Source organism: Zonotrichia albicollis, chromosome 2 (assembly GCF_047830755.1).
Source record: "Zonotrichia albicollis isolate bZonAlb1 chromosome 2, bZonAlb1.hap1, whole genome shotgun sequence".
In the NCBI taxonomy this organism is placed as follows: domain Eukaryota; kingdom Metazoa; phylum Chordata; class Aves; order Passeriformes; family Passerellidae; genus Zonotrichia; species Zonotrichia albicollis.
Window position 1 is genome coordinate 5,559,511 of NC_133820.1, and position 11,986 is coordinate 5,571,496.

General features: G+C 45.0%; 1 protein-coding gene across 29 annotated transcripts in view; it reads left to right on the forward strand.

The window, feature by feature from the left end:
* The window catches only part of GJA8 (gap junction protein alpha 8), a 49,100-nt gene extending 37,531 nt beyond the window's left edge, over positions 1-11,569 (forward strand). For all 29 annotated transcript variants that reach the window (XM_074532280.1, XM_074532262.1, XM_074532412.1 and 26 more), the window contains one exon: positions 3,141-11,569. In XM_074532280.1, the coding sequence (XP_074388381.1) occupies positions 3,151-4,350 (1,200 nt within the window). In that variant the 5' untranslated portion in view covers positions 3,141-3,150 and the 3' untranslated portion in view covers positions 4,351-11,569. The remainder of the gene's footprint in view (positions 1-3,140) is intronic.
* The last annotated feature ends 417 nt before the right edge of the window (positions 11,570-11,986 follow it).

Consider the following 11,986-nt stretch of genomic DNA (forward strand, 5'->3'; position numbering starts at 1 on the left):
AGACCAAAGTATCTGACAATGCCAAATAAAAACCCAATACTTCGCTATCTGCCTAAAAATCAGTAATGAAAGTTGTCTGTTGGATTTGGGTGTAGGGTAACAAATTAATTCAATTAATCCTGCTACTATCAGAGAAAGTGGCAGATTTTCACCTGCCACATCACAACACCTAAAGACCAGCCAGAGTGGACACACACAGAGCTGTGCTGAACCACAGTGGAACTGCAGAGATGCTTTGGTCCCTGCTTAACTGAGCAAACTCCCATTTATGCATGTATTAGGTTTTCCCTGCCTGCTGCCTGTTCCTTTCCCCCCTCTGCTTTTTCATGTTCAGTGGACTCTCCTCTCTGTGTCTCTGCCTCTCTCTCTCTATTTTTTTTCTCCCTATTGTTCCCCACGTCACTGACTGTCACTCACTTCATAAAGCCGTCTGGCTCGGAGCTTAAATATTGCAGGGCAACTAAAACCCACCATCAGAGCCAATTCAGTCATATCTGCTCAGTCGTGCGACAAGATTGGGGCTTTTAGGGTAGGGAAGAAGAGAGACAAAAGTTCACTCTTCCCTGCAGAGTGCCAAGAGAGGAGGGGGACACGTTTCTTCGGTGGAGCTTCTGGAGACAGCGGCAAGTTGCTTGCTCAACACCCTTACCCTGTTGGGCCTCTGTGGCCGGTGCTGTGCACAGGGGGTGATGGTGGGAGCAGGGTGGGGGTCTGCAGCCAGCCTGGGAGAGCCCAGAACTCCCATCTGCTGGCTCTGAGAGGGCTCAGGCAGAGTCCTGCTCTCTCCTCGCGACAGAATTTCAGGGGAGAGTGGCTACCTAAATGCCTCGCTTACCCCTTTTTGGGTTTTGAGGCTGGAGGGGCTGAGTGCTTGCAGGTGGAACCCCAGATATTCAAACTGGTTGTGCTGCTCCTCATCCCTCCACCCAATATCATTGCTCCCAGTTGAACTGAGTGAGCAGCCTCAAACCACTTCACTTGCAGAAACCAGAGGGGATGGGCATGGCAGAGTTGTGAAGAGCGTGCCCAGTTGGAAGGGATCTCAGGAAGGGCTTAGCCAAACACAGCAAACTGCCAGCAAGACGTGTGATGGAGTTAGACAGGAAGCATTTTCTCTATTTTCTCTTTTTTTGTGTAGTGATTTTTCATTGTGATGAGGTCTATCACACCTAGAATGTCGCTCTTGAGGGCTGCAGTGGAAATGCTCAAATGGTAGCGTAGATATCAGTGTGACTCACAGGGAGAGAAGGAGATGGAGGTAACCGAGGTGCCTGGGGGACAATGAAGCTTGTACTGTGTGTAGTCATGTTTTTTACAGAGTTGCACGTGATTGGTAACTGTGGGGCGTACTTTGCTCTGTGAATGTGCAGAAAGAGGATGTTTAAATCAGTTTAGATAATGTATGTAAACAGCATAATCTTCTGCTAGACTTGTTAATGTAAGCGCTGACATTAACACACTTCTTTACATGACTTTAATGACTAAGAAAGTAGCAATTTTCCTTGGTGATTAAATTATATGTTTGCCACTTATGTACGCGAGGTGTTTGTGCAAGCTGAAGGAACTGTGTTCTGTTCTTCGTTTTCTAACGTGGATGTCCAGGGTAAAAATATTGAGAGGTTTGAAGGCAAGGAATATGAGTCCATCTTGCTTTAGAAAAATGCCATCATAAGTTTGTGGGGCTTTTTTTGGTGGAGTTTTTTTTTTTGATTGAAAATTTGTGAAATTCCCCCGAGCCATAGAATTCTCAATATTTTGCGTGTTTGTCTATGTGTGACTGTGTACAGAGTAGTTGAAACAGGCTGGTATGTGTTGGTGTGTCATAACATATGGCATCACAAATATATCCCAGTGGTATCTGAAGGAGGAGGGAAGTTTAGATACTCAGATTTTCATGCTGTTGACTGTACCCCTTCCTTTTCCGAGTGCTTGTGTATGTGCCTGCATTTAGGGAACTATAGATGGAGGTAGTATCTAAGAGATGAAATTCTAGATTCCTGTGAACAGCTATTTTATGAATAATGTTCCCTGTTTCACTTGTCATGCTCTATAAGTTGGTCTTTCTGGGCCACTGTAATATTCTACATTCCTCAGAGACTTCAGACTGCTGTGATGTGTTGAATCAACCCATACAAATCAACTTTGATCTCTATTTTCCTCATTCATAAATCTTCCCTTGCCTGAAATTATATAGTAGGAAGTTCAAGACATGCAGAATGAAGCCCTGACCTAGGAATAATTTCTTATCATGCAAAGTAATGACAGATGTATTATTTGACTTGCATTATTGAAAATGGATGACTGCCTTAGCTTTCCAACAGTATATCTGCAGCTGGCTTCCAGCTCTGTGTTAGCCTGAGATAGTGGCACTGATATTTTAGAGACAGCAAATAGCATTTTAGGTCCCAGTTAGAGACCTTGGCGTTTTCCCCAGGTTGGTTTCACTGTCAGTGTGGTAGCTGACTTCAGGAGGAGATGCAAAGAATAGCACCAAATAATTATATTGCACATAACATATTCTATACAGCAAAACTAATCAATATGGTAGTTGTTAAGCTTATACAGCGTTACTACCACAGTAATGGTGTTGTAATTATTGTTCTTACCTTACTTCTACAGTGATTGCTAAAGTAGAATTGACATTTGCAACCCAGAGAGAATTTACGTTTGTTTAGGTGCAATTTGGGTGCAGATTTGAGATCTGTTCGACCCGAGAGGGGTTCTGGTGCAGAAGTATTTGTGTGCTTGAAAGCTTCACCCTCTCTTCTAACCACTGCAGCTGCCTGCTGATAAGTCTGTTCCACTGTATTGCTGGTGAGTGTTTGTACGTGTACAAAATCTAAGCAGACTCGCAGAACTGAGCCTACAGAAGACTCTCACCTGCAAAAGGAGATAAATATACTCCCTGGCTGAAAAGTAATCGCCCATTTAGAGCCATGGAAGGAAGAATTTAGCAGGCAGCTTGCTCTGGCTTCCCAGCACTTCTTCTGCTAATAAATCATTGTGAACAAGCAAATCAGCAAGCAAGCAACCTCGTGCCTTTCTGTTCTCAAAGCAACAAAACACATCAGCGGGAAAACCTGAAATCTTTAAAATTTAGCATAATTTGTGGTCTTTCTCTTTGTTTTTTTTCCCCTTAGACCGTAAGAAATGGGTGACTGGAGTTTCTTGGGGAACATTTTAGAGCAGGTGAATGAGCAGTCCACTGTCATCGGGAGAGTTTGGCTCACAGTGCTCTTCATTTTCCGCATCCTGATCCTGGGCACGGCCGCCGAGCTCGTGTGGGGGGACGAGCAGTCAGACTTTGTGTGCAACACCCAGCAACCTGGTTGTGAGAATGTCTGCTACGATGAGGCCTTCCCCATCTCCCACATCCGCCTCTGGGTCCTGCAGATCATCTTTGTGTCCACGCCTTCGCTGATGTACTTTGGGCATGCCGTGCACCACGTCCGCATGGAGGAGAAGAGGAAAGAGAGGGAGGAAGCTGAGAGGCGCCAGCAAGCTGAGGTGGATGAAGAGAAGCTGCCCCTGGCTCCAAACCAAAACAAAGGCAACAACCCTGATGGAACCAAGAAGTTTCGCCTGGAAGGTACTCTCCTGAGAACCTACATCTTCCACATAATTTTCAAAACCCTCTTTGAGGTGGGATTCATAGTAGGTCAGTACTTCCTGTATGGCTTCCGAATTCTCCCCCTTTACCGCTGCGGGCGGTGGCCCTGTCCCAATCTTGTGGACTGTTTTGTCTCCAGGCCCACGGAGAAGACCATCTTCATTATGTTCATGCTGGTGGTGGCTTCCGTGTCCCTCTTCCTCAACCTGGTGGAGATCAGTCATTTGATCTTGAAAAGGATCCGGAGGGCTCTGAGGAGGCCGGCAGAGGAGCAGCTTGGAGAGGTCCCCGAGAAGCCCCTCCACGCCATCGCAGTCCCCTCCATCCCAAAGGCCAAAGGCTACAAGCTGCTGGAGGAAGAGAAGCCAGTGTCCCACTATTTCCCTCTCACGGAAGTAGGGGTTGAGCCCAGCCCCCTTCCATCAGCCTACAACGAGTTTGAGGAGAAGATTGGGATGGGACCACTGGAAGATCTCTCCAGGGCATTCGATGAGAGGCTACCGTCGTACGCGCAAGCAAAGGAACCAGAAGAGGAGAAGGTACGAGCAGAGGAGGAGGAACGAGAGGAGGAGCATCCAGGGCCTCAGGAGGAGCCAGGGGTGAAGAAAGCAGAAGAAGAGGCGGGGAGAGATGAAGTGGAAGGGCCTTCAGCACCTGCTGAGCTTGCCGCTGATATGAGACCCCTGAGCAGGCTAAGTAAAGCCAGCAGCCGGGCCAGGTCAGATGATTTGACTGTATGAAGGTGCAGGATGCGGGGAGCACATGAAAAGGAAAAGGTTGAAGAGAAAAGGAGAGATAGAGAAAGAATCAAAAGATATTTTTAAGCAAAGTGCTAAAATGACCACTTGAATATTATTTCCTTTTATGATTCTCAACTGGAAAGGTACTACCATGGTAACAGTGCCTTATTTGCCCCATATGTCCCTGTATTTCCCCATGCCAGCTCACTCCTTACAGTAATATCTACACTGTACACATAACTGATGTATTTTAAAGCCTAACACGGCAGTGATACCCAAATGCTGCCACTGTGATCACATTTACTGAAAGCCTTGTGTTCCACGTTTCTCTAGGAATGTGGGGCGGATCTGTCTTTCAGCCAGTGAGGGGAAAGACTCATCAACAACTGTATCTAGTCTTTCTCTTTCTATTTCCACCTTTGGCTCACTGAACAGATCTCCCCTTTGCTGTTGGCATGGAATTGCAGTTATTTAATTCACAAAGTGAATTCTATGCTTGGCATCAACACACTAAAATACTAAGCCCAACTTCCCTTCTTTATTCAGAAAATAAAGGCAAAAATGTTCCAAATTTCTCTGTCAATGCATATCTGAGTTAGGTAAATATATTTTCCCCGGTCAAAAATATTTCTGCTCTGCAAGCGATATTGACAGTGGGCAAGGTTAACAGTAGGTCTTTACTAGGACTTAGCACATGCCCAGAGATGGATTATTTGCTCTCAGGGTTATCCAGCCCTGAGACTAGTTCAGAACACTGGAAAGATTAATTCAAGTGATATTTTTTACTTGTTGCCTTGTGACTTAAAGATTTGAAACTAGATTTAGCCAAGCAAGAGGGAAAAAAAATCTTCTGAGAAAGGAGGGGACAGCTATAGCCCCCAGAGCATAAAACCAAATACAAGCCTTCAGGAATGATCCTGACAAGTGTTCAGTTCCTGGAGCTTCCAGGCTCCCAGGCACTCAGCAAATCTCAGGTACAGAGTCCTGAAGGCACCTGTGAACCTAAACCAGGGGTCTGGGTAACTATGTGATTTTTTAAACTTCTAAATACAAAACTGGTTGGTCAAGTTTGAAAAGACTGATATGGTAGAAGTCCTTTGACAGCCTTTGTTTTTAATTTGACAGACAGGAGCCATTCAGTGGGCTACTTCTCCTTGAAATGCCAAAGTCTCAGTCAAGTAAGACAATGCCTTTCAAAAGACGACTTAGACCTTTTGTGCCAACAGGTCTGTACAGAAGTCTCAGAGACTCAGAAAAATCTTTTTTTACAGAAGGCAGAAAATGATGTGCTTGCAAATGTTTAGATGTCTAATATAGATTTCTAATTTTAGGACTACAGCAGCAACTCTTGGCTGGGACAGTGCAGCAATGCGTTCAAAAGCTTCAGGTTAACAGCTCTGTCCCCCCAAAACTGAGCCCCATGCCAAAAAAATGCAGGTATGCACTCTGCTCTGCAAACCTCAGACCCTGCCATCTCAGCAAATTCTTTCTGCTGGGCTGCAGCCCATCCCATTGTTCCCAGGGCAGGCTCTAATCCAGGTCAGGGAAAAAAAGGTCTTTGGCACAATGCATCAAACTCATCCCGCCATCAGCTAGAAAAGCCCCCCTGTGGCCTCCCATTGTGGCAGGTCTGACTCAAAGCCCAGGAGAGGCAATGGGAGTCTGTGAGAGCCCTGGGCAGGCTTGGGCCCTGTCCCAGCCCCAGAATAGTCAGTCCTGATCCCACCCCTTTGGTGGAGTTCCCTGCCTGGCCGGACTTCACTGCAGAGTGACGATAAGCTGTACATATGTAGAAAGTTTGTAGGGTGCATTGGGATTCTTCAGTGCCACAAAGGTGCCATGTATTGGTTTTTTCTTTTTATTTAACACTATTCATCCTTTTGCTCCTCTTGGGTCTGGGTGTTTTCCCAAGGTTTGCAGCCTGAGGTCAAAACCTCTTTTTTTCCTTAAACAAAGGCTGCTGGGTGTCCTTCCTTGTGAAGGAAGACTGGAAGGTGCCTCCTCAGTTTTGGGAAGGAATGTGACAAAGCAATACATGCAGAGAGAGAGAGCCTGGAGGCTGCCATTTATCCACTCTCTTAATACAGAAATAGGAGAACTGTTATCACAACTGAGGGAAGAGAATGTTTTTCAGCAGGAAGACTCCACTGTGCCCAGTTCAAGATACTACAACTAAAGAAAGGGCTAAGATGTAGATGAACAACACAATCACCACACTTACACTAGATGGGATCTCTTTTATTTTCTCCATAGAAATCTGAGACAAGAGTTTGAATGATTCTAAGCATCAACCAGCCCACTTGTTGAAGGGGGTTGGAAACACTTTTCTGCAGGTAGAAACCACAACCTTGTTACAGTTTATGCGAGGTATCTGCATCAGAGCATCTGACCCTTCCAGATACCAAGGTACTGGACTGGTTCAATCACTCCCACCCCTGCTTGATTTGTAGTTACTTGACAATTCCACTGCTGATCTCTGACATTATACATTCATTAGACTACAGGGCTACTTAAAGATGAGTGCTTGTTCATCAGGAGTACATGGCTCATAATGTGGCTGTCAGGCAGGGCAGTCTTTAATTACCACATCTTAATGATGTCCTTTTCCACTGGAGAGCCTCAGTAAAATGCACCATGTGCAGTGTGCTCCATGGACACTGTAGTTCTCTCCCAGCTGCCACAGGAATGCTCCTTTCTTCCTCTGGGTCCCAACAGCACAAGAAGAAGCTGGCATTTTCCTCCTGCATCCACTCAACTGCTTCTTGATGTTTTTATTTTAAAAGTCAGTTTTCAAGTACTCTGCCTGGCTATCAGTGAATCTGTAGCCACCAAGCACGGGCCATGGCATCAGGACAGTGCTGCTCAGCCAAGGGGGCAGGAACAGTCTGGGCTTCTGGCACTCAGCCTCATCTCTGCAAGGAAATCTCTGTGGGACTGTCAGCAAGTCATTCTTCCTTCTTGTGCAACTGGGAATCATTTCCTACCTGACAATCACGATGTGAGGCCTGACATGTTGTGCTAGTTATGGAAAGGGAGGTCCTGGATGGAAAGCCCTACAGATGAGCAAAGGATTGTTGCTATTAATGGATATGATAGCACATAAATGTGCTTTATTCCCTCTCAATGAGACAAACTTAATAGTTTATTAAAGAAATTCCTAGTGAAGTTGCATAACAGCCTCAGAGCTGTGGATGCAGTGTATGATTCTACTCAAAAAATAACTCAGCAAAACATAAAGATATATATGATGAATGAGGAATATTTTTTCCTTGAGAAGGGGGAAATCACTGGACAATCAGAGCCTGAATAATTTAAAGGTGTGTTTACCCCCTTGGCTCCCTGTGCAAATAAATTCCTAACTGATCACATGGCTCTCTGCAAGGAGCATAAGATGCAAGTGTCAAAATCACCAAAGGAAGTGAAAGTAGAAGAGCAAGGTAGTCTCTTAGCTTACAATAGCATGTGGGGGTTGGTGTTCTCTAGTGTCTAGAGCAGTGGACCTAGGATAATAATCTTAGATTTATTTCCAGCTCTGCTTCTGACTTGCTGTGATAATCACTTTACCTCTCGGTGCCTTTTTCTCCACCTGTAAAATGGGTGTAAGAATTTCCACCTACCTCACAGGGATGTTGTGAGGCTTCCTTAACTCTGTTTGTAAAGTAAGTAGGAATGATCTGATGAAAAGCACTGCTGAAATGCATGGTATCCTTGTTATTTCTTGGCAGAACTGCTAACTTGGGTAATATATGACTCCTCAACCAGAAGGGCAATAGTTTGGAAATGTGAACACTGCACTCCACTGACAACATTAACATGGATGTGGGTTTGCCATGGGTAAAAAAGACTTTACTGATTCCCTCACCCATGTGTCCCACCTTAGCCGTGTGTGAAGCTGTGGTGACAGTGTGGTGGTGTGGACCCCTCTTCCCCATCCCCAGCACCCCCTCTGGGGCAGCATTTGTGCTGAAACAAGGCAGCTCCTGGAGCACTTGGTTCAGGTTGGTGGAGCTCTGACAGTTTTGAGGTGCTTGCAAGGCATGTGGGAGAGGGTTGGATCATACAGAGTATTGCTGGGCTTCTGTTTTAAACCACTCAGAGCAACAGAGACTGACACCCACAGCCTCTCAGTGCTGAAACATAGTGAGGTGCAGGTTCCTCCTCCTGCAGAAGAGGAGAGATTTGGGGGAATCTCTGCTCTCTAGGTCTGTGTGGGCATCAAATCTACTTAATGGTGGGGGAAGCCCTATCCCTCCTGCTGCTCAGTAACTCACTGACTGTGCAGTTTTACATTTAAAGAGCAGCTGTGTCACACAGTGCTGAAAAAAAAAGTGGCAGTTTGCTGTTTTGTATAGAAAATGGCTTTTCAGGCTGACAACCGAAAGTAATCCTAGCCTAGGCTTAGTTTTGTTTAGTAAAGACAGGAACATCCATGAGTACTACACTAAAGCCTTCCTGTAAGCCCAAGGCAGCTGCGATAAAACAGTATATGGTGCCAGATTTCCTGAGGGCCAGGGCTGGATAAATGTACCAAAATCAGGGGACTTGTCCAAGTATTGGAATGGTTTTTCACCCCAACAGAATGACATTGCCATTGCTTGGGCTCTGTGTGTGCTGTACCTTTTAACATGGCTCAGGAAAGGCTTTTTGCCAGCACCAAATGGGCTCACACAGCTGAGCAGTAACCACAGCAAGTGAGTATGTGTCAGCTTTGCCAAGACATAGCCTGGCACACAATCCTTTCCTTGCCACTAGCTTGGCACCAGCCTATTTCAGTAGAAGAGGCAGGACTTATCTATCTGTCAGCAATTCAAGCTTTCCTCTCAGCAGCCTGCTGCACGAAGAGACACAGGAGGTTTGTTCAGCCTGGGGAGGAAGGGGCTGAGGGCATTGGGAGCCCTAAGTGCTTTCTTCAGGTTCCTAAGGGAGAGGAATTCCAGGGAAGATGGAGGCAGACTCTTGATAGACGTGCACAGCAAAAGATCAGAGGCAACAACGACAATGAGCAGCTAAGGAAAATTTTGCCTAAAAGAAACTCTGACAAGGAAAAAAATTGTTGAGATGGAGAGTGGTTCAGCACTAAAGCAGGTGTCCAGAGACATGGTGGGATCTTCGTCCTTGGGGGATGAAGCTTGTCTGGGGAAAGCACTGAGCATCCAAATCTGACTGTATTGAGCAGAAGGTTGGGCCAGGTGATGCCTCCCAGCCTGAATTGTCTATCCCATGGGATATCCCATGCTGGAAGTCACTGCATGGTGGAGTGACACTGCAGTAGAGCTGGTTTGGGCTGTCCCCAGGCACCAGCAGAGGTTGATGCACACACAGTCAGCTGGTGAAGTGCTCAAGGCCTGGCTGGATGGGGCTCTGAGCAGCCTGGTCTGATGGAAAGCGTCTCTGCCCATGGGAGGGGTTTGGAACTGGATGATCTTCAAGGTCCCTTCCAACCCAAACTATTCTTAGGATTCTGTGATTCTATGAAATGATGTTTGGTAGCTACAAAAGCTGCTTGAGGCCAGAATCGCGTTGTGTAACTGGTTTGGAAAAAGCATTATAAATAAAATAAAAAAAAAAAAAAAAGAAAAAAGAGAGTATGCTTTTCAACAGATTAAATCATGGAACCATAGCGGCTTAGGTCTGTCCATATTTTAATTTCAGCATCAAGTGTGCCTTTAAATCCATCTGAAAGTGCAGAGGACTGCATTTTAGCATTCTGTCAACAAAAACCTGTGTGTTTTAAAGCTTGCTGATCTGGGATGAAGCAGCACTGAATAGAAATGGTGATTACAGAGCTACTGACAGAACATTTTGAAAAAAACAAAGAGTGTTGGCCTCTGCCTTGCTAGATCCAGCTTGGTACAGTGAAAGCAAACCAGGCATTTTTTGGCTTCCAAGGTGGAAAAACTATATACAAAAATGCTCAGGTAAGTTTTTCAATACATACATGTTAGTTCACAAAAGAGTCACAGACAACCCTGTAAAGGAATCCATGAACTGCCAGTGAGCATCATCACCTGAACTCATCACAAATAAACTCAAAGGAAATGCAGAAATCAGAACGATGTGGGAATGCTTCCAGCTTCAGAGTTCTTGTTTATGAAAACCTCAGGAGAGAAGAAAAAAGAAAATGGGTGGCTGGCTGCCAGCTGAGGCTATTTGTCATAAATATGCCCTGTAGCACCTTCTGGAAACCTGTGTGATTTCTAAATATACTCTTGGCCAAATCCCATGATTTAATTCAGTATTCTGCACCTTCCTGTGTTACTTAAAAGGCTTGATTTTGGTTCTCTTTACAAACTGAACACAAAATAGCTTCATTCACTATAATGTGTGGAAGAATAACTACAACTGAGAAGATTCCTTTGTACCTGCGGAGGGCCATGGACCCTTCTCCCCACACATGCACATCAGTGACTGTGTGAGGAGGAACAGCACAAAATTAATTTTCCATTTTCTTTTCACACTTTTTGTCTTCCCTGAAGGAGAAGCCCTGGGCTGAGAGGTGGGTGTAGGGCTGGGTTTTTCCTGTAGGAATTATCTTGTTCCCTGTGTGTTTCTCCCAAGGCCCAGGGATCAGTAATTCACAGCTAAGCAGTTTCAAGCCTGTTTCCAAACACATGCAAAGAAGAAAGTTTAAGACCTATGACCAAACTCTGCCTTGTTTTTAACCCCTGTGTGGAAGTTGAGTTGCCAAGGCATAAACAAGATCAGAATTTGGCTCTCTAGAACTTATTTTTAAAGGATTTCCTGTTAACCTTGCTCTCTAAAAGGCAACCAACAGCTAACCTTGCCCCACAACCTACCAACACAGAACAAAACAACCACAAATCCCTCCGAACTCAGGAATATCATCACTTTAAGAAACAACAGTTTTTAAGCAGCAGATACAGAAAGAAAGAAGAGGCAAGGCCTGATCTCAGCTCTGCATTAACTGGCAGTGATACCAGAAGGTGTAAAGCAAGAGGTCTCAGATCAGATACAATAACCTGCTCCCTCAGTTCATTTCTCCATGAAAACTGAATGTGTTTTTCTCTTTGCAATGCTGCAGACAAGGAGACAAATTTCAAACCAAGAAGTCTGAGAGCAAGACAGAAAGCCAAACAATCAGAGACCGTGGGACTAATCTGGTGTCTCGGCACAACCAAACATAGATTTGTTTTCTTAGTGAAATGAGTTGTAATGAATAAAGTTTCCTGATTTTCAGTCAGCAGGGGCTCTGTGCTTTGTTAAACTCATAACTTGATTCTCCTCTTCCTGTTTATTATTCTGAATACAGAGAGTTTTGAGTGGCAATGGTTAGAATCACAGAATCAGAATAATTAAAGTCAGAAAAGGCCTCCAAGATCAAGTCCAATTGCTAATCCAGCACCACCCTCAAACCATGTCCTCAAGCACCATATCCATGTTTTTCAAACATTTCCAGGGATGGTGACTCCACCACTTCCCTGTGCAGTCTGTTCCAATGATTTACAATCTTTTCTGTGATTTTTCCCCCCGCCAATGTCTAATCTAAATGTCCCCAATGGTGCCACTTGAGGCCATTTCCTCAAGGTGTGTATTTAAGAGGAAAAAAGAAAAATATTCAGATGCCATGAAGGTCAAGTGGGAACACGACTGTGACATGAAGGATTGGATTTCACAC